We start from the raw sequence: 27,185 nt of genomic DNA on the forward strand, positions 1-27,185 counted from the left end.
TCCCTTCTAGCGGAATGATCTGCGTGGGAAAGCAAATAGAAGTACTTCAAAAAGCCCCGTCCTTAAAATTCGTTATTTTGTTGCGGGGACGCCCTATCATATCATAGTTTACGAGTACTTTTTAGGCTTTTGCCGAAGTGGATTGTGGCAAGAAAACCCGTTGCCTGATCAGAAGGGAACTGAATGGTACTCCCCTTTAAACAACTACAAGTCCCAGCAGCCATTTCGGCGGCGGCGCCTGCGCAACGCGTGCTTTTTCCTTTTTTTTGTTCCTTGTCTCCGGGAACAGGCCCGCCCCGCGGCGCCGTCGCTCGCGTTAGAAGAAGCGGAAGAAGATGGCGCTCACCAGGTGGGTTTTTGGTTTGGGTGGGCGATACGGAAGGATCTGGTAGTGCCCAGCATTGTAATTTCCCTGCCTATCCTCTCCGTCCAGGGATCTGGCTAGGGGCACAGGAAGAAGCGATTCGATACCGTGGCTAGAGCCGGCCGCCGCGACGGCTAGGCCTCGCCGAAGCCGGGATCTTTCCCGAGTGGCCTCCCGGGTTGAATTGGATCCCTCGGAAGGGCTAAAAGCTTCGACGGGACCTCCGGAGCTGAAGAGTTGCACGGTGTTTGGCTGAAGCCCGTGGGGGGTGCTGGGGACGGGGGTGTGTGTGTATGGGGTGGGAGAGGCGCGCGGGCTGCGATGCGCGGCGCTCCGGCCGGTGTCTGCGATCGCCTCTCTTTTTGCATTGCTCTGTCCACTCTTGTGGCCCCAAACGAGGACTCCTGAAAAGAGGGACCCAGAACCGACCAGGGGCATCTGAGATTTAGCCTCTATTGGTGGCCGCTGGCTGCTCCTCCTAGGCGCCGCCGCTCCACCCTTGGTAACTTTGAATCTTAAAGAGAATTTCGCCGGTCAACTAGAATGGCCTGAGATCGCGACCTTTCCCGGTTGGCTTGGGAACCGTAAGCCCAGGGCTCTGTGCCGTGAGATAAGGTGCTCTATGTGGAAGAAGTTACATAACTTCGTGGGCGACCTTGCTGCCCCGTCGCAGTAAGAAAACTTTCCACGCGGACTTGGCAGGTGTGTGGTCTGGAAGTTAACAGAGGGTTGTGAAGGAAAAGAACACGAACCGGAGCTCCTCACACATCTCTATCCAGGCCGATGACACTCTGAATCCTAAAATAATAATAGTGATAAGTGAAGGAGACTTTTATTTAGGGAATGACTTCAATGCCTTGGTGTATCCTAGAGGTTCGTTATAGAGAAGCGAAATCTACCCTTAGCCACAGGGAAGATTCAGCCCAAGACAGACACATATCAAAGTGTTCATTTATGTAGATAATAATTTTGAGCAAGAAAAAATAAAGCAATTAGGTGAGGTGAACCGTGTGGGTGAGTTTATGACAAAAAAAAGGTGAAATTGGAAGTGGGTAGACGGGTGTGGAGGGTATGGTGTGCTGAAAATTGAAACAATGCGGTTGTGAAGTGGCCAGCGACTTGGTTTTTCTTAGGCTGTTCTTGTCTTCCTAATGTCATCTATAATGAATCAATAAACACGTGTCTCATGTTCTAGAAGAGGGGTGGAGAGAATCTGCTTTGGACCTAGTGGGTCAGGCGTGTGCAGCAGTGTGCGTGTGCAGCAGTGTTGCCAGACAGCCCTCAGCCTGTGTAATCTGACACTGGCCCCTAGCTAGGGTCAGAGTTGGATAGATTCAAACATCCGGTGCCAGAAGCTTTGTGCATGTTCGGTTGATTGTTGAGTGAGATAGTAAAAGAAACTTCTTCCTATACCTTTACACTGTCTTACAGAGCTTGCACTTCAGTGGTACAGACTGTGAGGGGAACACACCAGGAATGCATTTTCAGTTACTGATGACTAGGAAGAAAATAAGGCATTAGAGAGAGGGTAACTCCAAATTCAGAGTTCTGCTTGCCGTTTTGGACAGGCTACTCAGAAAACAACTTTAGGAAAGTGGAATTAATTGAGCAAAGATATAAATGCTAGATCCCAACCCGTGAAAGGTTTGGAGAAGAGTTTACCATAAAAATATAGAGGGAAAACAATTTTAATAAATATGTATTTCATGACTGAGAGAGTAGCATGTTTAAAACCCCTGCAATGCCTTCAGGGAAAGGCGGCAAGGCTTTAGAAAGGGCAGGATGTTGAGGGCAGGGCAGCCAGTGAGGTCTACGGAGCCCCTGCTGTCAGCTGAACTGCCTACTGCTGTTAGGATCAAGGAAGTGAGATTCACTAGCCCTGTCTTAGTTGCTCCTGGTCTGGTGAGAGAAGGCCAGGTCAGTGAGTAGATGATTGCATTCCGGTAGGCTGAGTACTCTGGGAACCACAAGAGGGTCTGGTGGGAGTGAAGGTAGGGGAAGCCAGCCCAGATGGAGGAAATCCCAGGATAGTTCCCCACAGTTCAGACTTTTCTGCAGCTCTTATTGAGTAGTATCCAGGCACTCTGCCAAGGGTTCATTTGTATCTTAATACTTAAGAGCCGTATGAGGCAGATAAACCTTTGTGATGTATTATTACAGATAAGTAGGCAAATTTAGAGAGGTTCATAGGTACCCAGGATAATAGATGACACTGGTAAGGACTTGAACTCTGGATTCGTACCCATCACACACGGTCCTCCCACCACCCCACAGACCGCGTGCTGTCGTCATACTGTCTGCTCTCCCTCATTGCTTAGTTTGTTTGTAATTATGGATTTCTTTGGTTGTTTGATTGTCTTTCTCCACTAAGAGACATAAGCTGTTTATACTCTTATCACCATAGTACCTGAACCTGAATAATCAAAAAAACCTTTTTAAAAAAATGAGAGAAAAGAAACCGAATAGCCTTGCATTAAGCTGATATTCCAGTATGGGCTGCCACTCCAGATGGGATGCCAGCTTTTGCAAATACGATCATAACCTGCATCCTGCCCCAATAAATATTTTTAAATAGAGGAAGAAGTGCTGTTGTTTGCTCAAGTATGCTTTCTGGACAAAACCCACCGAGGAACCTGAACTACTTTTCCATTCATCGTGTTATTCATCTACTGGAATTCTCTTGTGGTGCTTTAGGATATCACTGTAATACTTTTTTTTAAGAGATTTATTCATTTTTATTGGAAAGACAGATATACAGAGAGGAGGAGAGAAGGAAACGAAGATCTTCTGTGCATTGATTCGTTCCCAAAATGGCCACAACGGCTGGAGCTGAGCCGATCTGAACCAGGAGCCAGGAGCCATGGGTGCAGGGTACCAAGGCTTTGGACCGTCCTCGACTGCTTTCCCAGACCACAAGCAGGGAGCTGGATGGGGAGCAGGGCTGCCGGGATTAAAACCGGTGCCTATATGGGATCCTGGCGCGTTCAAGGTGAGGACTTTAGCCACTAGGCTACCTCACCAGGCCCTGTAATATAATCTTTAAAAGTTGGTAAGAATGGTAGCACTTTCACAGGTCCTGCCCCTGACAGTGGGGCCAGGATTTGGTAGCTGGTGCTGAAAGAAAACCCCCGACTGTATCTTTGCCCTGGGACTTGTACCAGTGGTGGTAGATACTGAGTGGGACAGGAACCATGCTGTGGTTGGTATCTTGCTCTTTCTTTGTCCTGCTGCTCTGACCTGAGACCTTCTCCCTTTTTGCCATGTGCCATGAAGAATGAAACATTTTTAGGGCTCAGCATGGTAGCCTAGCAGCTGAAGTCCTCGCCTTGTACACACCAGGATTCCATATGGGCACCGGTTCTAATCCCAGCAGCCCCACTTCCCAACAGCTCCCTGCCTGTGGCCTGGGAAAGCAGTCGAGGATGGCCCAAAACCTTGGGACCCTACACCCATGTGGGAGACTCAGAAGAGCTCCTGGCTCCTGGCTTCAGATCGGCACAGCTCCAGCCGTTGCGGCCACTTGGGGAGTGAATCATCAATTGGAAAATATTCCTCTCTGTCTCTCCTCCTCTTTGTATATCTGACTGTCAAATAAAAATAAATGACTCTTTAAAAAATGAGTACTGCCATAATCTTTGAGAAGTCTTCTCCCTTGGCTTAAAGTAAAACATAGGAGAAATCCTCTCAGATGGACAAAATGAAACAGATTAAATGTGAGAGTTTATAAAATTTTCCTTTTTTTGCTTGTAGCTTTTTACCTGCACCTACTCAGCTCTCTCAGGACCAGCTTGAGGCTGAAGAGAAGGCAAGATCCCAGAGATCGAGGCAGACCTCACTGGTGTCGTCTCGAAGAGAGCCGCCCCCTTACGGGTACCGGAAAGGCTGGATACCTCGGCTCTTAGAGGCAAGTGGGGACCTCTAGTTTGGATGCGTTAAACGTTGCTGAAATTTATCATAGCACACTTTTCATTAACTTCAAACCCTGGAACCTCTGACTGGGAATGTCAGTATGAGACGCAATCTGATCGTAAGCTCTCAAGACACGTGTTTTCCTCGGAATATTCATCTTTTTCTTACTATCGCTGTTCTGGTCTCATAAGTCAAACTCATATAGATACAAAACAAATGTACATATTGCTTTGAAGTATGTGTTATACCATATGGAAAATAATGGGGAATTAAGAGATGAAAATAAGGATGATGGGAGTGGAGTTCTTGGTGGGCTTCCCGCAGTCTGCATCATGCCCCATAACCCTGCAGGGACGATTTCAGCAACGCTTCCCCTGCTGTTTCCTTTCTCTTCATCTTGAGAATGTAGGAAGTGTAAGACACAAAATTTGAAGGTGAATTTGGGGAAGGAGAATGTGGGATGACTTTTCTGTATCTCTAGCGGATTCTAAAATAATACTTTTCCCTGGTAACACTTTCTCTCCTAATCATTCACAGTCCCGTACATTTGCTTTCCCCTGATTTCAGGGCCGCCTCCTTACATGACCTTCTTTCCTATGTCGGGAGGAAAGAAAGCGTTTGAGATTTACCTGCAGTCTCGGTCTGTCCCTTTCTGTCATTCCCCTGCCACCAGACTCAGTACAGAGCCTGGAGCGTGACTCCCCAACTGGCTCATGTCTTGTCCTAACACAATTCCCTGCGTTCTCCCTCAGCTGCCCTCTGGTCTTTGTGAGTACTGGTGTGCAAAGGCAATCTTACTAACAGTTATTAGGAGGTTTGTTGCTTTTCTCTCTCTGATAGAATAATTTTCAAGAAGCAAAGAGGAGGTAGTGTCCCCGTCTCTGGGCAGAAAGGTCCTGAGCAGCCCTGGCTGGTGGAGAGATGGGGTGTTCTTCAGAGGGACCTGGGGCTTCATTGGCCTCTCAGTAGTTACAGAGTTCTAGGCTTCATTTTATCTCCTTGCGTATCAGCACTATCACATTCAGCTGCCAATAGCTTTTTAAAATATTGATTATCACAGTTTTATGCATCTAGATATAACTGAGTAGTTGATTTGAAAATCAAACCAAAATGAGCAGCTAATTTGGAAATGCTGTGGACGCTTCTTGAAAGGAGTGAATATTCTGATGGAAGAAAGCATTTTGTTCTGGTTGCAAAGTGAAAGCTATGATTTCTGTCAAGCTCAGTGACGACGTAATACTACCTCTAGAGTTCTGAAGTGCTTATTATAGTTGAACTCTAGCAAATCTGGGCGTGTGTGATGGGCATGGATGCCATGGACAAGAAGCACTTTTCTTAGGAACGCTTTAGCTATCCCTGCTTAATTTACAAAGAAATATCTCTACTTTATTCTGTTGGATTTCAGAAATTCAAACCTCTCTTTGGCAGGTTGGTTGTATTGTACCTAAAAGCTCATATCCTAGGTCTAATGGAATCCTGCTTAATGTTTTGTAGAAGTGAATATATTCCTAATTTTTTTCATCAAACACCTGATGATTAATTTTAATGTTTTTAAGACAAGGTTTTTTTGTTTTGTTTTGCTTAGAATTTGTTTATTTTTATTGCAAAGTCAGATATACAGAGAGGAAGAGAGACAGAGAAGAATATCTTCAGTCTGCTGATTCACTCCCCAAGTGGCCGCAATGGCTGGAGCTGAGTCCATTCAAAGCCAGGAGCCCGGAGCTTCTTCCGGGTCTCCCATGCAGGTGCAGGGTCCCAAGGCTTTGGACCGTCCTCTACTGCTTTCCCAGGCACAAGCCGGGAGCTGGATGGGAAGCAGGTCCTCTGGGCTATGAACCAACGCCCATATGGGATCCCAGCATGTGCAAGGCGAGGACTTTAGCTGCTAGGCTACCTCACCTGGCCCCCTATAATTCTGACTTTCCAATAAAAATAAATACATAAATATTTTAAAGAAAATAAATACAAAGCCTTTTTGGAGTCAGAGTATTGAATTTAGGGGTTGGCATTGTGGTACGTTCGTCAGGAGCCTGCATCACCTATCACAATGCCAGAGTTCAAGTTCTTCCAGTCCAGCATCCCGCCAGTGTGCGTCTTAGAGGGCCACACTTAGAGGGCCATCCTCGTGGGAGACGTATGGCTCTGTGCTTCCAGCCTCAGCTTCACTCAGCCATGAATGCTGGGGGCATTTGAGAATGAATCATAGTTGGAGGAGCGCGGTTTCTCTGTTTCTTTGTCACTTTACTTTTCAAATAAGTAAAAGGAAATTAAAACATTAGGTTCAAGTTCTGCATGTACCAGCTACAGAATCTTGGAGAAATTACTTATTCTGAACCTGACGTTTTTCTGCGTGGAAATATGAGGATGTTGAGGAATTACAGAGGTTAAATGATATAAATATGAGCAGTGTTGTGGAAATTATACTAAGGTGTTTTGTTTGAAAATTGTGCTTGATATTCATATTTATTTGATCTGCCTTTTTAAATATTAGACTTAATTGACAGACTTCTTTTAGTATGTTTTACTTTAGAACTTCTTAGCTCTCTTTCCTAAGTAATATATAATCAATAGTGAAAATATCATTTCTAGCTTCTTCCTGTAATATTTATTTCTCATGTGAATGTGAATAAATGATATAATAAAATGTATTTCCAAGAAAAAACTCTTTACATTTCTGCCATAACTATAGCTTCACCGGTTTCTTTGCTTATTAAGTGTGTAAGGCCCTGTCAACTACTCTAAGCAAAGTAGCCTGTCTTCCTAGACCCTGTGTCACCTTTATATTAATCACAAATCCCAGACCTTGGTTTTCATATCTTAGCCCACTAGAATGTAAACTCCTGGGTTCAGTGTCGTGGCAGGGTGGCAGGGTGGGTAAAGCTACCGCTTGTGAAGCCCTTATGGGTTCTGGTTTGTGTTCTTGCTGCTCCACTTCTTGCTGCTCTATTTACTATGATGTCTGTAATGCCTTGATAATTTTTGAATAAATAAGTATCCAAATATCTGGGCTTTTCAATAGTTATTAACTATTCTTGTTTCTTTCTCTGCCCCCCTCTTTTTAAAAAATATACAGGATTTTGGAGATGGAGGTGCTTTTCCAGAGATCCATGTGGCTCAATATCCACTGGATATGGGACGCAAGAAAAAAATGTCAAATGCACTGGCCATTCAGGTAGATCCTGAAGGAAAAATTAAATATGATGCGATTGCTCGACAAGGACAGTCAAAAGACAAGGTAATCTCTAATTGATTTTTTTTTTTTTTATTGATAGTTATTTTGTGAGGAATTTTTAAAATTGGCATAGAAATGATCACTCTTTTGCTACTTGGTCTGTGTTTCAATTGGAACATTAGAGGCCAGCATTGTGGTACCGGGGTCAGGCTCCCGTTTACGATACAATGCTGGCATTCCATTTCAGAGTGCTGCTTTGAGTACTGGCTACTCTGCTTTCAATCCAGCTCGCTGCTGAAATGCCTGGGAGAAGGCCGTGGAAGAAGGCCCTGCCTTGGGACCCTGACATCCACGTGGGAGACCCTGATGGAGTTGTATGCTCCTGGCTTTTGCTTGGCCCAGCCCTGACCATTCTAGTCATTTAGGGAGCAAAACAGGAGATAAAAGATGAGAGAGAGGTCTTCCATCTTCTGGTTCACTCCTTAGATAGCTACAAGGGTGGCGTGGGGCCAGGCCAGAAGCAGGAACCAGGAACAAGACTCTCCCACATTGGTATTGCCAGTAATAGATTTCATGGATGAGTTATTGCCTTATCTTATTTTGTGTGCATTTGTGCTCTTGGTACCTTCCCAGGATATAGTGAATTTTTTACATAACCCTTCCTATGCCCTTTGACTCCTGGCATGTACTACACATTTGGTTCCCAGGCTATAAAAACTTGGGGTTTTACAGTTAATCACTATGGAGGCATCTTGCTCTCTGGATGTCCTTCACTCAGTCTTTGAAAATGATAGAATCTTACTGATTCTCATTTAAAGGGTTGTTAACCTTAGAATATCCAAATAAGCAGCATCAAATGGTGCAGGTGTACTGAATTCATATTGAGAGTTTACTGAACACACATAAACTCTACCTGGGGACCATTTGCTTAAGGAGGGGGGATAGTCCCTTCCTGTAATGATTGTTGCATGAAAGTGATTCAGTCTTTACAGTCTTGGTGATATTATTTTTCACAACACTACACAAATTTCAGTATGTAGTGGTATAGGTGTTTTTCTGTTCCCAAATCAATTTTTTTTTTTTTAAAGATTCATGTATTTTTATTGGAAAGACAGATCAGATTTACCGAGAGCAGAGACAGAAAGATCTTTGTTCCACTGATTCATTCCCTAAATAACCACAATGGCCAGAGCTAAGCCAGTCTGAAGCCAGGAGCTAAAAACTTCTGGGTCTCCCATGCAGGCACAAGGTTCAAAGCTTTGGGCAGCCTCTACTGCTTTCCCTGCCTGTAAGCAAGGAGCTGGATGGGAAGTGGAGCAGCCGGGACATGAACTGGCATCCATATGAGGTTCTGGCACTTGGCAAGGCAAGGATTTTAGCCACTGAGCCATTGTGTCATGCGCAGATGAAATTTTTAAGGTCAGTTTGTAGTGACATGGCCTTGAAGCACTGACCGCTCACTCTTCTGATTAGAGTCAGCCGTGAGTCCTTTCCGAAGTGAGTTCTCGTAGAGGGTGAGCCCAGGAAGTGCACATGTATCAGTGCTGCGGCTTGTGCTGCAACAGACATCATGTGTAGTCCCTTACCTGATGCCTGTTTCCATTTCTGAGAAAAACAATCAGATTTTAATTATGATAGTATTTTTTTCTGGGAAATTGATACCTTAAAGTAGATAGTTCTATCAGGCCTAGAATCTGAACAGCTTTGGCAAGTAATAAGGCATCTCTAAAATTTAATTACTCATTCATTTGTACAAAAAATCGTGACTTAAATACCTCCAATGGACTAGACATTGTTTTAGCCCCTGATGACAGTTTAGTGAATATTCTCATCAATAATGTGGATATAATCAATGTGCATACTCCTTGGGTTGATAGAACAGGTTAAATTAGTCAATATAGATAAAGCCCAAATGTGGCATTCAGTAAGTGCTCGGTAATGTTAACCGTTGCTACCATTTTTATTTTGCGATCAGACAGAGTACCGTAGATGGATAACGTTAGGATCTGCGTGTGGCAGCAGTGCACACGTCATGAGGACAGGCAGGGTTTTGTTCCGAGATACACGAAGTTGGAGAACTCTGTAGCAAACCTGGAAACAACACTCTGTAAAGGTCCAGAGTTGAAGGATATTTATAACAAGAGCTGCTAGGGCTGAGGCACACCTGAAAATTTTGGAGGGGGATTCAAGCTATAGTCCAAAACCTGGTCAGGTCACCGAAGCCAGAAAGTATTTTTTACTGTGAAGCATAAAATAAAGAGTAACAGGCAGGTCCTTTAACCTGTTTTAAGCAGTGGAATGTAATTATTAGTGTAAGACTTTGACTTGTGATAGTAGGCCGTTTTCATCTACAGAAAGATTTTTTTGAAGTCTCTTTTTTTGTTTTGTTTTGTTTTGTTTTTTTGTTGTTATATATATATCCATAAATTATTCCTTCTGTACCAGTGAACTTCTAAATCCTTGATTTAGATCTGGATGAATGCTTATTGTTTGTTAAATTTCTAGTCTTTTTTTTTTTTTTTTTTTTTTTTACTTTAAAACCTGACATATGGGATAGGTGTTTTGCACAGCAGTTAGAATGCTGCAGGGATAGCCACATCCCATGTCAGAGAACTTGGGTTCAAGTCTGAGCTGTATTTTCAATTCCAGTTTCCTGCTAGCACACATACTGCTGTGAGTGATGGCTTCAGTACTTGAGTCTCTAGCGTTCATTTGGGAGACCCAGATTGAGATCCGAGCTCCTGCTCTTGGCCTGGCATGTCCCTGGCTGTTGTAGCTATTTGGAGAGGGAGCTAAGAGGCAGAGGATGCCTCTCTGCCTTTAACATATATATATAAAGTTAAAAAACAAAACTGCCTTGTATATTCTTTTGAAACTGCTGCCAAGTATGGATGACATGAAAGTGAATAATACTGCTTTCTAGGACCTATTACTTCGGTGGCAGCCAAATAAAAACTGTTGGCTAAGTGGAAATCATACAGCAGTTTTAAGTCTGGACTGTGAATATAAAATAAGTTTATGTATATAGATTGTATTTTGTTTTTTTCCCCTCATTTTTGCCTTTTCATAGAAGAAAACGTTCTAGGTTGACTGTGGCACATGTTCATTTTCTTAGTCTATGAATAGAGTTGATGCCAAAAAAAAGAACATTATGAATAGTATTAGGTCAGTGAAATTTTCCAGACCCAGTGAATCTAGAAATTATTTGGTAACCTGACTTAAATTGTGGTGAGTTTGTCGTCCAAAGTCATGATTCTAAAGAAAGTTTGTATCATCATTAATTTCAAGTCCTAGTACACTTCAGAAATGGGAATCATTAATACATAAGATTTGGCTGGCCCATTTTGTTTGGCTATTGACTTGATTAGAAGATCTCAGTTTTAATTTCTAAGAGTCATGGGAAAAATTACTAATTTGCAGCCTGAGTGGCAGTTTGTGTATTTGTGTATTTGTTTATTTCCTTGGTTTTAAAATTTAAAAGCCAAAATTGAGTGTCATTATTGTAAATGTGATGTCTGGGATGAAGTAATGAGGATGTTTCTTCTCATTCTCTGTTTTCCTTAATTCTGCTGGTGTTGAACATCTTAGGTCATTTACAGTAAATACTCTGACCTGGTTCCGAAGGAGGTTATGAATGCTGATGATCCCGACCTGCAACGGCCCGACGAAGAAGCCATTAAAGAGGTGAGGGGCATTGATACGTGTGATCGTTTTAGATGACTTTTATGTCCTGATTGTCTTCTAAACCAAATGTTATTGCAATGTTTCTTATTTCAGATAACAGAAAAGACACGAGTAGCCTTGGAAAAGTCCGTATCACAGAAGGTTGCTGCAGCCATGCCAGTTCGAGCTGCGGATAAACTGGCCCCTGCCCAGTATATCCGGTATGAAGTATGCCTGAAAGTCTTAATTTCATTTCAGACTTGGTTTAAGTTGGGAGTCCTTATATTTTTCTCATTATCCTCATTCACAATTATGAATGCCTTGTTTGGAGTAATGAACCTAATTCTTTTTATGGAAAATATTTAAAATGTTCACTCAAAGGTGTTACATATTCTGCTTTCATTTTCTTTTCCCCTGGAAGAAATCAAGTTACCTGCTGGATGTGATACAAACCAAATTACTTACAGTTTTCCATTTATATGTAACAGGACTCCTGGTAATGCTTCTGAGTCTTGAGGTGTTGTACTCACCTGAATCTTTGTGTAGAAGGATAATTCACACACAAAAGGGAAAATTGACAGCTGCTAGGGCAGCTGCCATTATTCTCTTTAATAACCTATGATTAATCAAAACCTGCTAACTGTATGTTGTCTGCTGGAATTATTGCAGGTATTCTTTCCTCAAAAGCAGACTTATAAAATAGACCCTGGTTTTCTAGGCCACTTCTGAAACTGAACACTGCACCTTCATGTTGGAAAATAGACGAAGCTGAATTATTTGCAAATTGATGTCTCTCTAGTTTATATTTTGCTTGTAACTCAGTTTCTGATCATTCTCTTGTCTATTTTCTTGTCTGCCATTCTTAATTATTTTGTACTCTATGAAAGAAATTGAAAATTTAGTCTGGATTATGACTGTAATAAAAGAAAAATGCCTAGTGAATGCTTGAATTAGTAGCAACCTTAGTTTTCTTCTGCTTTCTTCAGATACACACCATCTCAGCAAGGTGTGGCTTTCAACTCTGGAGCCAAACAGAGGGTGATTCGGATGGTAGAAATGCAGAAAGATCCAATGGAACCTCCGAGGTTCAAGTAAGTACCACACTTGGTGAGAAATAGCCATTATGCTTTGGTTTTGTTTTACATTTATTTAATTAATAGAGTTATAGAGGAAGAGAAATAGACATCTTCATCTACTTGTTCCTTCACTAGATGGCTGCTACAGTCAGGACTGGGTGATTTCTAAACCAGGATTCAGGAGCTTCATCCGGGTGGCAGGGACCCAGACAATTGGACCATCTTCTGCCCTTCTCAGGCCAGAGAGTTACACTGGAAATGGAGCAGCCAGAACTTGAGACCGTGCCCATGTGGGATGCCGGCACTTCAGATGGCTCCTTTACCCAGTACAGTACAACACTGGTTCCTGAACAGTTATTTAAAAAGACACCAAAGAAATAAATTAACAACAACAACAAAAAGATACCAGGGAAGAAAATTGGCCCAGATGTCTATTAACAAATGAAACAGGCTATAGTACATCCATCTGTACATGAAATACTATTTAGCAATCAAAGGAGTGAACTTTGTTGTTTTAAGATTTGTTTACCTGTTTGAAAGGCAGAGTTAGAGAGAAAATCATCCATTTACTGGTTCACTCCCAAATGGCTGCAAGAGCTCAGACTGGGCAGCCTTTAGCCTAGAACTCTATTAAATAGACTTCCCACTTGGGTGCAAGGGTCCAAAGACTTGGACCATCATCTTCTGTTTTCCCTGGCATATCAGTAGGGAGCTGGATCAGATGTGGAGCAACCAGAATGGCTTAACTCGCTGTACTACAGTGCTAGCCCTTGGAATGAACCATTAATATACACAGTAGTGTAAATTAATCTTAAAGTAATTATGCTGATCAAAGAAACTGAGCAAATACTCAATACTCAATGATTCCTTTTGTATCAAATGTTTTAGGCTAAGCTGTCGTGACGGAAGGAACAATCAGTGGTTGCCTGTGGGGAACATGAGGGCAAGGAAGGGAACATGTAGAAACTTGAAGGATGCTCACTATTTGAATTGTGATATGTCAAAATTTAATTCATTTGCATGCTTTACATATAATTGTATATTGATTACATCTCAGAGCTTTTTTTTTAAGGATTTATTTATTTTTATTACAAAGTCAGATATATAGATAGGAGGAGAGAGAGAGAGGAAGATCTGTCTGATAATTCACTCCCCAAGTGAGCGCAATGGCTGGTGCTGTTCCGATCCTGAGCCAGGAGCCAGGAACTTCCTCCAGGTCTCCCAAATGGGTGCAGGATCCCAAAGCCTTGGGCCATCCTCAACTGCTTTCCCAGGCCACAAGCGGGGAGCTGGATGGGAAGTGGAGCTGCCAGGATTAGAACCGGCGCCCATATGGGATCCTGGGGCATTCAAGGCGAGGACTTTACTTCTAGGTCACTGCGCCGGGCCCTCAGAACTGCTTTTAAAACGTTATTGTATGAATGGTAATATTCTGGAGATGGGGTGAGTACTGAGTGGCGTAGTTGGCCCTGTTTTATAAATGATTGAAGCCATGTGGAAAGTCTGCCATCGATGAATGTTCATTACAAGGTCTCTTATTTTTGCCTCTGTTCAGAAGTTTAGCAACAAAACAATGGTATAGTTGAGATAGAGTCACTAAGAAGGGGAAAAGTGACAGTGATGTGCTTTGATTTTTTCTTAGGATTAATAAGAAAATTCCTCGGGGACCACCTTCTCCTCCTGCTCCCGTCATGCATTCTCCTAGCCGAAAGGTATTATTTTTCTTGTACCCTAAAATCTTCGTTTGTACACATGATTATTCATTTTATAAATAATCTCCCTATGTCTATTTAGGTACACATCACACTGACTTGCAGTTTCTTATTTTTAATTTGTCTCTCCAGACCAAATAAAGCTCTAGAAAGACTGAAAAATATAATTTCTAGAGGTTGCTATGACATTGCGTGTAAAGTGTCAGCATTGGTTTCATTATTAATAACTTAAACCCTGCGTTTAGTGGAATAAATAAACTCCATCATTTCACCTAAGAATATTACAGAAAGTAAATACATGAGCTCATCAGGTCTGATAATCTCTAAATTTTTGGACATAACTTAGTACCCAAAAGAAAAAGTTTTCATCCCAAAAACGGCCAGATCTCTTTAAGGAAAAATACTTCTCAGTATCTTATAACTGAAAAATAATTTCCAGATCATTCTCAAGTTTTTCCATTAGTTTTAAATTATTACAATCTGTGATTTGGGACTGTGGTTATCTAATGCTACCAGAACAAATGGAATTTTCATCTTTCAACATGTATCAGTATATATTGGGTGGCCTTTGAAGCAAAAGGAAACAAGCCTGGCAGTGGGCACTGTTCATATGCAGGCATTACACAAACCAGCAGCAGCTTCCACGTCAGTAGGCCGGGGGACCACTACCACAGGTACAGCTTACCACAGACTGATGCGTGCTAAGGCAGCTGATGACCATACTTGATTTTTTTGGATGCAATAAAAATCTAAAAACATGTCTCTTTTTCACTCTTTTCTCATCTCAGATGACTGTAAAGGAACAACAAGAGTGGAAGATTCCTCCTTGTATTTCCAATTGGAAAAATGCCAAGGTAAGTAAGCTGTAGTAAAATAATTATCTTCTTAATAATTATAACCTGTTGGAAAACAGCCAGGAGAGAGCCACGGTCTGGATAATTTTAGTTAGCATTTTAGCATCTCTCTTAGCTGAATTTTTCAAAAATATATGTCAGGCATATGAATACTGTGTAGAATCTTGGAATGAATTGCAGAATCCCTAGAAAAGGGATAAAGAAAATGATGTAAAGTACTATGTCAGAGGAAGATAATATGGTTTAAAAAACTCAATTTGTATGTAAAAATTATTTCTGAAAGTAATTAAACATCTAAATGATCATAGGACAAAAGAACAGAATGTGTGATATTTTCATGATTTTAATTTTCAACCATTTATGTCTTTTCATAACATTGCAGAATTCATTAAGAATCTATAAAATGTGAGGCATGTTTTCTTATCACAGTTTCTTCTTTCCTGAATCATGTTTCATGGTACTATTTTTTATGTATAAGAAGGGATCATTAATCCCAATAGTTAAACATGAATTGAAGGAAGTTATGATGCCCATCTTAAGGTAAAAAAATTGTATGCTGGTCTGATTGGGTTGCTTAATATGTTTGTAACCAAGTGGTATTTTGAATTGTTTCTGCAGTACCTTATTAGAACACCTTGAGCTAGGATAAACAATTTAGTCAGAAATTTGCAAAATAATGCTAAAGCTGAAAGTTAATAGATGTTTTTTCTGGCAAGCTGCTTTTTGTTTTTTATTTACACAGAATTCTAAAACTGAAAAGGCATTAAGACAATGCAGTGGGTTAAGCTCTACCTGTGAATATTATGATTACAGTAATTAGTTTTTTTGTGATTGTTAAAAATTTACCTCAATAAATAGCAACTGTTCAACTATGGCAGTAGTTTTGTTTCATTATAATCACACTTACTAATATAAGAATATTTTTCTAGGATACTGTCTGAATTTAAACCCTAGCTCATTCACTTATTAATTGTATGACCTTGGGGACATTAAATTAGCTCTCTGCCTGTGTCTTCTAAAAGCAAGCAGCAGCGTTACCAGCTTCAGAGTTACATGAAGGTTAAGCGAGACAACAGATGTTAAGAACTTAAATCTTGCACACAAACCACTTGTTGCTACGTGCTGTTTTGCATAATTGTGAAGATGTAAGAAAAAGAACTAAGTGGTTCTTAAATATTCCCATTTTAGTTTTATAGTTTTTCCGTAATTGATTTTTTCGTGTTTGCTTTTATATTAGGGTTATACAATTCCGTTGGACAAACGTCTGGCTGCTGATGGGAGGGGTCTGCAGACAGTACACATCAATGAAAACTTTGCAAAATTGGCTGAAGCCCTCTACATTGCTGATCGGAAGGTTGGTCTAGTGAATTCAATTGTTTTGCACTCTTGATAATTTATAAATCTCTTACTGATAACTGAAGGTACTAATTTTTTAACTCCAGTCCTGGGTACCTGAGGTATGTGTGCCAACAAGTGCTAATGACAGTTCTATACCTGGTCCCAGCATTTCTGCATTTGTATCTACATCCCACCAGTGGTAATCCAACTGCCTCATAACATTCCAGAAGAATGACTCCCTGGACTACTATTTGTGAAGATTGCTAGGTGTCATGCTGGAATTCTGTTTTTTACAATTTAGATGTAGATATCCCCAGAAGGGCAGTTGCAAGGAAAGGCAATTAAGACATTCTGATTAGGGGCCAGCACAGTGGCATAGCAGGCTAACCCTGCACTTGCCAGCATCTCATATGGGTACCAGTTCAAGTCCTGGCTGCTCCAGTTCCGATCTAGCTGCCTGCTGATGGCCCGGGAAGGCAGCAAAGGATTGCTCAGGATCCCAGTTCCCTGCATCCACATGGGAGAAGCAGCAGAAGCTCCTGGCTCATGGCTTTGGACCATTGTGGCCATTTGGGGAGTGATACAGCAGATAAAAAATTTGTCTGTATCTCCCTCTCTGCATAATTGCTCTGACAAACCAGACTTTAGCCAAGCAGTTAGATGGTAGCTGTAGAGTTTGTACCGTGATACTGTCATACCTAGCATCTGACTTTCCTAACAGGCTCGTGAAGCTGTGGAGACACGTGCTCAAGTAGAGAGAAAGATGGCACAAAAAGAAAAGGAGAAACACGAAGAAAAACTAAGAGAGATGGCCCAGAAAGCCAGGGAGAGGAGAGCTGGGATCAAAACCCACGTGGAAAAAGGTATGGCATTCTCATTACTATATCAAATTTACCTTGTGAAGGTGCAAAAGCGGGAAATACAACAAAAAATGTAGGTATTTCAGAAATAGTCTAGAAATGGAGAATACCTCTGTCTTTAAAAGCTGAAGCAGCAAAGAAATTGAAATATGAGTTTCTAGAGGGGTGTCCAATATAAAACTATTCTAAAACTTATAAGGTTCCAAGTGATACACTTCTTAAAAATCACATTATTATTTTTCCCTATTTTAATTTTCTTCAAATATAGAGAAATTTCCAAATGAATAACTCAGCTTCCCACATAGCAAAATGATCTAGGGATGTTTCTACTTTCCAATCATTAAATTTGCCAATAATCTCTTTATTTGGTAGTCTAGTATATTTCTTAAACTAGAATGAGAGAACAAATTCTAATATAAAAAAATTGGTGAGAGTGGTTTTAATTTCATGCATAACTCCTAGGCAGTATAGTTCATCTTTAGTTTGTTCAGTTCATATTGAACACCTTCTGTGAGTAAGGTACATGGTACATGCAAGATTTTCTGTGAGACTGGGGGCAGGGGAGTTATTGGGAGCTGGATCAAGCAGTCAGTATCCCAGAGGCTCTAGACAGTCCGAAAACTTAATGATAAGTACAGTAGAAGCTGGTGATCTCAGTGGAGAAAAATAAAACAGATACAAAACTTCTAATAGGCCTCACTTCAGGGATCATAACCTTATCACAGAAACTTAAAGGGATGTATAGCATTTTGGGTGCAACATGGATGTCCCTTGGGACATCTGCATCTCATTGGAGTGCCTGAGATCAGGTACCAGTACCACTTCCAATCACAGTTTCCTGTTGATTGCACCCTGGGAAGCAGCAGGTGATGGCCCAAATACTTGGGTCTCTGAGAGGCCTAGATGGAATTCCAGCTCTTGGGTTCAGTCTGGTCCAACTTTGACTATTGCAGGAATTATGGTATAACTACAAAGAAGTTTCTAGAACTTTTAGCTAATGTTAAAGGATATTCTCTTGTTCAAATATTAATGGATAATATAGTTATAAACTAATTTTGAACGGTGTCCACTCAGAGGATGGGGAGGCACGTGAGCGCGATGAAATCCGGCACGACAGACGAAAGGAGAGGCAGCATGACCGCAACCTGTCCAGGGCAGCTCCTGACAAGAGGTTTGTTAACTAATTTGTCTTGGTTTTCTTGCACTTGACTACCTTATTTTAGCAAAATTGGTTATCCCTAAAAGTAATCTTTTCTCTTACCTTGTAGAGTAAGTTAGGGAGTTAGGGATGAACGTGATGGGGCTATGGAAAAGAAAATTCAGATAATGTCTATGAGAAAAGTAGTGAATTGGAACGCTGGGTCGGCTTGTTCTTTCTCTGTTAATGTGCTTAGGAAAGCAACAGAGCACAGCCAGGCTGCATGGGCTCCTGCGCTCACCTGGGAGATCCAAAAGGAGTGGCTCTCAGCTTCAGCCTTGCTCAACTGCAGTTTTGGCAGCCACAGGGGGAATGAGCCAGCACATGGAAGACCTACCTGTCTGTCCTCTCTCTTCTTCCCTCTCTCTCTGCTTTTTCTCTCAGACTCTGCTTTTCAAATAAATAGTAATTTAAAATCTTGAAAAAGTTCAGAAAAGTGCTATAACATAGAGGTGAAATTCTGAGCATTAAAGGTAATTATGAAACCATTTTCTTCCCAAATGTGTTTTTCCATACTCTGCTCATCCTATAAACTGTTGCAGTCCATTTTTCCAAAGTACATTTAAAAAGAAGTTTCCTGCTAGTATTGCTGTTAGTTATTTAATATTTTATTTCTGAGTGTATGAAATCATGCCGAGCCGAGGATCTGCATTCAGAGGTGTGAGTAAATGTACAATGTAGCAAAGAGGAATGAAGTGGAGAATGTTTAATTAATGACACTCTTGGGCCCTTAAAACCAGTTATAAATTGTCTATAGAAATTACTTTAAGTAATGAGTCTAGTAAAGTAAGTGGTGACAGTTACCATGCCTTCATGAGAATGTAGATGGCATAATATTGGAACAGCAGGGGAATTACATTAATCCAAATGCCAAGAATCATACTGAGTAAGTAATCAACTCACTAACGTCTTTCATAGAAATACTACTAGGATAAAATTGTTTAACATAGGCAAATGAGCAGATTCTGGTTTACTGAAAATGAATTTTCTGTGATACATCTAGTTTGCATATATTTCTCCAAACTCCCCAAACCATGTGACACCTGTAGACCACTGCAGTTTCATCTCAGCGTGGACCTAAGCTGGTTGCTTGCTTGTATGGAAGAATTTCATGGCAATAATGAGTCTCTTCCAGAAGTTCTTTTGACCTAACAAGAGGAAGTCCTAATTGTAACATCCTGTATCCCCTAATCATTGTAGTTGAAATGCTGGACTCAGGACTGCCAGTCTGGTTATATTATTGAGGAATATGTGTTCCTAAAACATCAGCATAATATATTATTTCCTCTGTTTTGAGATTGGTTGAATTTAAATTGAATTTGTTTAACCTGTGTGTAAAGTTTTCACTTGATAACATCATATTTCAAAATAGGTCAAAACTACAGAGAAATGAAAATCGGGACATCAGTGAGGTCATTGCTCTTGGTGTGCCCAATCCTCGGACTTCCAATGAAGTTCAGTATGACCAAAGACTCTTCAACCAATCCAAGGTACAAGGATTTTACAAACACTTTGTCTTGTGTATTGTCATGAATACTTATCTTGGGCAGTGGGGGAGAGGAGAGGACAGAAAAATGACATCTTAGATTTGGATCGGCCCAAAACATACCAGCATATACGGAAGAGCAATGGGACTTTGGTTGAGGCCCTAAAGGTAATATGAGCAAAAGTCAGTGCACTTTGTAGCAGTTTTTTGATTTGCAGTTCAGATTACTATAAAATGAGCAAGGGTTTTGGTTTAATATGAATGTAATCAGATTCAGTTTTTAATAATGCATACAATTTTAACTAATATCATCTTCCTACAGGGTATGGACAGTGGATTTGCAGGTGGAGAAGATGAAATTTACAATGTTTATGATCAAGCCTGGAGAGGCGGTAAAGATATGGCCCAGAGTATTTACAGGCCCAGTAAGAATCTGGACAAGGACATGTATGGTGATGACCTAGAATCCAAAATAAAGACCAACAGGTACAAAAGCAGACAACAACTCCACTTCAGTGTTCACACCAATAAAAACAAAGTATTTCATATTCCTTTCTTTTTCCCCCTAGATTTGTTCCCGACAAGGAGTTTTCTGGTTCGGACCGTAGGCAGAGAGGCCGAGAAGGACCAGTTCAATTTGAGGAAGATCCTTTTGGTTTGGACAAATTTTTGGAAGAGGCCAAACAGCACGGTGGCTCCAAAAGACCTTCAGACAGCAGCCGCCCCAAGGAGCACGAACATGAAAGCAAGAAGAGGAGAAAGGAGTAGAAGGCTACCTCTCCTCGGAGAACGTGAACTGTTAACCATAGCCCTAACAATGCAGGTCACATGGGGAACACTTTGTAAATGGTCAGGATAAAACCAAATCCGTGTGCCAGATCCCTGTGCTACTTTGTACTATGAGAGGCGGGCTTGGAATTCTACTTTGAATTAGATTTTTTTAAAGAGTGGGTTCTGTTTCTGCGTCTCCCACCTTTCGGCACTTACAGAACATACTTCCCTACACACAAAATTAAGGCTACTTCCCACTTCCTTTTGTGTGATGCCAGTAGTGTGGGGCTAATATCTGTATAAGTGCAACTGCTTAGGAACAAGGTTACCCCAACCACAGTGAGTTCACATATTGGAACTGCCCTGCCAAATGAATTCTGGCCCTATTGAGTTCATTTTGGAGTAGGGAAAGTCAAGTCTTGTCTAGTGCAGCTGTTTCAAATAAAAACATTTAGACAAAATTCTTGGTCACATTTATTTTATTAAGTAGGTAGTAATTAAAACTCAAAAACCTCTCTCTTCATCAGATGTTTGATCCCCCTTCACAACTTTTGCTCTTTGAGCTTGAACTTGGAGCTGAAAAAAACCAAATAAGTACTGTAAGGAAAAGGCAATGTTTACAAAAACATTAAAAATTAGTTGCCATTTTGTTAGGGATTCAGCACTAAGAACTCAAGCGGTTACACCTTAAGACTCCCTTAGTCTCAACTAAAAATTGTATATCAGGTAGGCATTTGGCACAGCAATGAAGGTGCCACTTGGGGTGCCCAAATCCACTAGTAACGAGCCTAAGTTCAAATCCTGATTCTCCCAATTCCATCTTCCTACTGTGCACCGTGAGAAGCAGCAGGTGATGGCTCAAATAGGTCCCTGACACCCATGTGGGATGAGCCATCCGTGTGCTGGATGAGGCCTGACCCAGTCCTAGCAATTGCAGGCATTTAGGGAGAGAACCAACAGAAGGAGGATCTCCATCTCCTTCTTTTTAAAGTAAGTTCCGCCCAGTATTGTGTGATACCTGGGAAAAACCAGGACCTCAGGACTGCCTGATTGGACAGTGAACAGCTGTGTCTGCTGCTTTCCTAATTGTCACAGGGTCTTACCCTGCATCCCTCCCCAGACCTTTCAGGATGGCACTCTGTCCCCACTACACTGTAACAAGCAATAAGGAAACTTGAGTTAGAAATTGTCCAAAATCCCCCATCACCTCACACTACCAACACACAGAACGCTCACATTGTAACATGGGTTTACCTTTACTCCATCTATAATGTGGTTTTCCTGTTGTAATGCATTCTGAAGTTCTGCTTGTGAAGAAAACTGAATCCAGCCCATACCTCTGTGAAAGCCAGTCTCTTTGTCCTAAAAATTCAAAATACAAATGGTCCCCAGCTTACAGACATTTAGCTTAGAAATTTTAAACTTTATATTGACATAGAAGTTTACTATAACCATTTTGTTTTGCACTTTCAGTATTCAATAATTACAAGATACTAACATTTTACTATAAAATGTACTTTGCATTAGATGACTGTATGCTGATCTAAATGTTTTGAGCACATTCAAGGTGGACCATGCTAAGTTAGGTGCTTAGTAGGTTAAATACATTTTCAACTTTGTGCTTTCATTTTACATTAAGTTTATCCAGAGGTAACTAATTGGGCAGATTACAGATGATTATAAAGGTCAGTAGTCTTGCTTTACCGTCCATTTACTGTCCTCATGATTGCCTCTGCTTTTCCACTACCAAGTAGAGATGTGGGTAATGAGTTCTCTTATCATTCTAGGTGCATTCCCCACTCAAGGGAAATTTCAATGCCTAAGTACTCTTGTTTCTAACACTTCTAGACACAAGAAAATTGAACATCAAAACCCAGTTGCATCAGATCATTTCTGAGACCATTCACCTTTTCTATACTGCCACTATTATCACTTATTCCTAATAGAAAAAAAGGGAAGATGGCATTTTCCCTTACTGCCTAGTTCCAGACTTACGCAAAAAGTGTTTATCCAACCCATATCCATCTCTTGTGGAAAAGACACTGTAATGTCTCTGTATGTACCCTGTCAAAACCCTGCCAACAAAGGACAAATACAAGGACATCTACCCATTGTGGAAGACCTCATTAGTTTTGTCAAAAATGTTATATTGTACTTTGCTCCCCCCACACACAAAGAAAAATTCTTACAAACTGCAGGATATTTCTGGTGATCTCTTCCTGATCTCCCTTACCTTTGACAAGATGATTTCTAAAGCATTCCTACCCCTCATGTGAACACTAGTTGAGATAAAGTCATGTTACAATTTTGTAATGTTTGAAAAATGGAAACCAGTTTCCAGGTCCCCTGTGGTAGCACTGTGAGCACTGTAAGTTAGGTTGCCACATATACCCACTTCCAATCCAGTTCCCTGTTAATGGTCCTAGGAAAATGGAAGATGACCCAAGTGTTTGGTCTGGTCACATATATGGACAATCTGATCTGGGCAGAGTTCCTGGCCAGGCCCAGTCCTGGGCATTGTGGCCATTTGGGGAGTAAACCAACAGACGAAAAATCTGTCTCTTCCTCTCTCTTCTCTGCCTTTCAAATTTCTAAAAGCAACCTCCAGGGGCAAGCTCGAAGCTAAAAGCCAATAAGGAAACAGCATCCTCATCCTGCCACTCAACAAATCTGAGGGAGCTGGGAAGGCAGTCTATGCCATGGTCAGCCTGTGATGACAAAGACTGCAGTCCCAGGTGGCGCCTGGCCTACAGTGATCCGGGACCCTGTGTGGAGGGTGTGGCTAAGCTGTGTCCAGACAGGAGTCATTGGAACTATTAAGCAACATCCTTGCAACAACAAAAAACTAATAGTTCTGATGTTGTTTTAAAATTTTTAACCAACAGCAACATACATAATTTTATCAATATTATAAGCTGTTTCATTCCATTACATATAAATTGATTTATGTTTAAAAAAAAAAATCAAGAACTAGAGGGTAACACAAGGACTTTTTCTTAAGATGATACTCACGAAAGGTACAGTGCACTTTCGTATATGGCCAAACTGTGCAAAGTGTTCTCTCAGCGCACCTGTGCCAAGGGAGAAATCATATTGAAAAGTTACTACACTCATACTGTAATTCCCATAGTCCAAACTGCACTTAGACGGTAAGAGGACTGTGAGAATCCTCAAGCTACTTGTGCACAATTACTGAAAGTCTTAAGCTTTAAAAGAAGCAGTTTTGAAACTAAAGCTTTGATTATTGAATTATTAAATCAGTAATGATGCAGATTTGGTGGTGGGGTGGGAATGCAGACAGATGAAGCACTGCCGAGTTGGCTGCAGTCCGCATCCTCAGCACTCCCTCAGTGTTGCTACACCAGGTACTGGTACTGTGCACAATGTGTGGCTAGAACCCCTGTGAGCTGGGCCCAGCGCAACAGCCTAATGACTAAATCCTCACCTTGCATCTGCTGGGATCCCACATGGGCAACAGTCCATGTCCTGGCTACTCCACTTCCCCTCTAGCTCCCTTCTTGTGGCCTGGGAAGGCAGTGGAGGATGGCCCAAAGCCTTCGGATATTGCACCCATGTGGGAAACCTGGAAGAAGCTCCTGGCTCCTGGCTTCAGATCAGCTCAGCTCTGGCCATTGCAGCCAACTGGGGAGTAAACCAGCAGATGGAAGATCTCCTTCTCTCTAAATTAAAAAAAAAAAAAAAAAAAAAAAAGAATCCCTATGTGCTGATCACATAGAAGACAAATACACCTCAGTGTGTTGCTAGTTATATTATGGAATTCAAAATGAACTCCAAACTCACTAGTCTTTCATAATTTGTGGTTTGCGTTAGGTTAAACCACTGGTGCTTAAGAACGTGTTGTTCCCCTGCCTGCCTTTACTGCCACAGTCCCTACTGCTTCCCAAGTACAGCCAACTAAATATCCTGCATCTCTCGTCTCCCCCTGCCGAAATTCCAACTACCCTTCCAGACCCAACCCAAATACATAATGATTTTGCTGGGTTCTTGGCACAAAACAATAAAATGCATTATCCTTGTGAGACAATAAAGACTTAATGTATAGTCTTAAAGATCAAGACTACCTGATCTCTTTCCCTTCCAACTTAGTGCTTGTATTTTACCAATGTACCTCTTATATCACCTGTTCATGGATCCTAGTTCATGTCAACTTCACTTGTTCAAGGACTGCCTATATTCTCAACTCTACCACAGTGACTACCGCACTAAGGCAGGTACTGTCGCACAATCGGTTAAGCTGATGGCCGGAATGCACACATCCCATTCGAGTTCCGTTTCAAGTCCTGCACCTCCACTTCCACTCTGACTGCACCCTGAGAGGCAGCAGGTGATGGCTCAAGCACTTATGCTCCTGCCAGCCACAACAAGCCCAGATGGTATTCCTGGCTCCTGGCTTCAGCTTGGCTCTCCTCTGACTGTTGCGGGCACTGAGAATAAACCAGCCAAGGAAGACCACGACTCTCAATATCACTTTGCCTTCCAAATGGATGCAGTAGCCTAGTGGCTAAATTCCTCGCCTTGCATGCGGCAGCATCCCATATGGGCACGGGTTCTAATCCCGGCAGCCCTGCTTCCCATCAAGCTCCCTGCTTGTGGCCTGGGAAAGGAGTCGAGGACAGCCCAAAGCCATGGGACCCTGCACCCGCATGGGAGACCCAGAAGAGGCTCCTGGCTTTGGATTGGCTCAGCTCCAACTGTTATGGTCACTTGGGGAGTGAATCATCAGACAGCTCTTCCTCTCTGTATATCAGACTTTCCAATAAAAATAAAATAAACCTTTTAAAAAAATAAATTAATTAATGAGTAAACGTGGGCCAGGTACAATAGCCCCATGGCTAAATCCTTACCTAGCATACACCAGGATACTATATGGGCACTGGTTCTAGTCCCAGCTACTCCACTTCCTACCCAGTTCCCTGCTCGTGGCCTGATAAACAATAGAGGATGGCCCAAAGCCTTGGGACCTTACATCCATGTGGGAGACCCAGAAGAAGCCCCTGGTTCCTGGCTTCAGATCGGCTCAGCCCTGGCCTTTGTGGCCACTTGGGGAGTTAACTAGGGGATAGATCTTTGTCTCTCTGAAAATCTTCCTTTCCAATTAAACATAAATAAGTCTTAAAAAAAAAAAAAAAGAAAAGTAACAGGCTTATCGTTTCTGATGCACAATATAGGGTTACAACATTGGCTAACTGAATAACTAAATGTCAGAAAATCCTTCAACAATCATGGAGGCTAAATTTCTGAGGGTCTCTGGTGGGTAGTCAAACCAATTGGCATAACCAGGATCTTCCAGAACATGGTACTGGAGAATAAGTGAAACAGTGTCGAATGAACATGTTTTAAGCCATTAAAGATGCTGAAAAGCACTTCCCCAACAGACCAAACAGGACTGTAGTCCTCCCAAACAACCTGTGTTTAGGAGAAACAGCTGCCCAAGGACAGAACAAGGTGTAACAGTGACACACTGCCAAAAAATCTTCTGAAGCGAACGGAGAGAAACTATTGACATTTGCTCTCTCAGGCCTGGAAATCTACACCCCAGACACATCCCAGACGCTAGAGACAACTCACAGGACCGGAGAGGGAGTTTCAACTGGGCTTTGTCTTCACACGTGGAAAAGATGGGGCGCAAACCAATCCATTTCCCATCCTACCATTCACGTGTGAATCACAAAAGTTGAGGATAATCCTTGCTTGATTCTTTTAAGGGAGCTGCCCATGAATATCTATATATATAAAAAAAAGGGAACCATGGATTGTGCTTCGGCAGCAGACAGAAAAACCTAATGTGCCAACGACAGCTGACAAAACCAGCTGAGGAGAAATTTCAAAACGCATTACTCCAACGATCTCCAGAAAAAGCCTCTCCTGTTAGCTTCGAGTGTAGTGAGTAGGAAAAAAGTATTCGTTGAGTAGCTGTGCAAATCCACTCACTGACATGTAAACTCGTTCACTCCAAGTCATGATCCTGGGGGGCAGTTTTACAAATCTCATCATGTCATTCAAGCTGGGCTCCCTTCCGCTACTCAGGTTATCGCTGTTACAGAGCCACGCTGGGCTGTAAGAGTCCGCGTTCCAATCACGATCCCCGGGATCCACCTGCCAAGCTCTCAAACTTCTCCATCTCTGGACCTACACCTACACTCTGACCGCTGCAACTGGCCAGCCGTTCCTTGCCGTCCTTCCACGCCCACCCGCATCCAAGCCCCCGTGAAACGCCCTGGAGCTCGCTTCCCTACCAGGGAGATCTGACACACACACCCCTTTCTCCTCCGAAGATCTCGCTCGGGTCTGCATGTTTTAACTGAAATCTGCCGTACGACCTTGCCATCTCGAATCGACGTGCACACTGCCTACTTTCGAGTTACCAAACCTCCCTACCAAATCACTTCAAAAGTCAGGAGTCGTTGCCTGCGTTCCCCACCCTGCCCCACCCCAAAGCTCAAGAAAGCTGGGGGAAAAAATCAATCAGAAGAAAAAATTCTCTAGGTCAGGAGGGATCAGCCACGCGTTACAGAAATCTGCAGGGCGGATTTTAAAGATTCTTTAGCCCAAAGAATTCCACCTTCCCACATATCCGACACTCACTCGAGGCTGCGGTCCAAGGAATTTTCCTGACAAAAGCAATTGGCCGACTAATACTTGTTCGCAGCCCCATAGCACCCTTCACGGCAGACGCCGCCATCTTTAGTGGGCAAGAAGAGGACGACCCCGGAAAAACCGATCGGATCCGGAACAGCGGCATCTGCTTCCGGGTGGAACGA

The 27,185-nt window shown here is 42.0% G+C and overlaps 2 protein-coding genes and 1 non-coding gene across 3 annotated transcripts; 2 read left to right on the forward strand and 1 right to left on the reverse strand.

Annotated features, from left to right (window-relative positions):
- On the forward strand, nt 1-20,864 carry SNW1 (SNW domain containing 1). Its single transcript, XM_004584365.3, has 14 exons — nt 1-349; nt 4,115-4,268; nt 7,347-7,508; nt 11,034-11,129; nt 11,223-11,329; nt 12,095-12,199; nt 13,827-13,896; nt 14,685-14,750; nt 15,988-16,104; nt 16,810-16,951; nt 18,023-18,119; nt 19,519-19,636; nt 19,955-20,118; nt 20,202-20,864. Exons 1-14 carry the CDS (start codon nt 336-338, stop codon nt 20,398-20,400), a joined length of 1,611 nt encoding a protein of 536 aa, XP_004584422.1. The 5' UTR covers nt 1-335; the 3' UTR covers nt 20,401-20,864.
- Nucleotides 3,423-3,552, forward strand: LOC118759858 (small nucleolar RNA SNORA30/SNORA37 family). The gene has a single exon (XR_004996435.1). It is a non-coding gene; the product is annotated as a small nucleolar RNA SNORA30/SNORA37 family (small nucleolar RNA).
- Nucleotides 20,865-27,169, reverse strand: SLIRP (SRA stem-loop interacting RNA binding protein). The gene is made up of 4 exons (XM_004584575.3): nt 27,010-27,169; nt 23,416-23,474; nt 21,658-21,765; nt 20,865-20,979 (listed from the first exon to the last, which is right to left on the reverse strand). The coding sequence occupies exons 1-4, from the start codon at nt 27,164-27,166 to the stop codon at nt 20,908-20,910; spliced, it is 396 nt and encodes a 131-aa protein (XP_004584632.2). The 5' UTR covers nt 27,167-27,169; the 3' UTR covers nt 20,865-20,907.
- Nucleotides 27,170-27,185: the final 16 nt, after the last annotated feature.

The sequence above is a fragment of the Ochotona princeps genome, chromosome 26 (genome assembly GCF_030435755.1).
Source record: "Ochotona princeps isolate mOchPri1 chromosome 26, mOchPri1.hap1, whole genome shotgun sequence".
Taxonomy (NCBI): Eukaryota; Metazoa; Chordata; class Mammalia; order Lagomorpha; family Ochotonidae; genus Ochotona; species Ochotona princeps.

What these genes read in the sequence shown, in the direction of transcription:
- SLIRP (XM_004584575.3), bottom strand. Translation starts at nt 27,166, where the DNA reads ATGCCGCTGTTCCGGATCCGATCGGTTTTTCCGGGGTCGTCCTCTTCT. An exon ending in GAAAGTGCACTGTACCTTTC is followed by an intron (nt 21,766 to 23,415) that starts GTGAGTATCATC and finishes TTGAATTTTTAG; the next exon opens with GACAAAGAGACTGGCTTTCA. An exon ending in ACATTATAGATGGAGTAAAG is followed by an intron (nt 20,980 to 21,657) that starts GTAAACCCATGT and finishes GGTTTTTTTCAG; the next exon opens with CTCCAAGTTCAAGCTCAAAG.
- SNW1 (XM_004584365.3), top strand. An exon ending in CAAAACCCACGTGGAAAAAG is followed by an intron (nt 16,952 to 18,022) that starts GTATGGCATTCT and finishes GTGTCCACTCAG; the next exon opens with AGGATGGGGAGGCACGTGAG. An exon ending in GACTCTTCAACCAATCCAAG is followed by an intron (nt 19,637 to 19,954) that starts GTACAAGGATTT and finishes ATCTTCCTACAG; the next exon opens with GGTATGGACAGTGGATTTGC.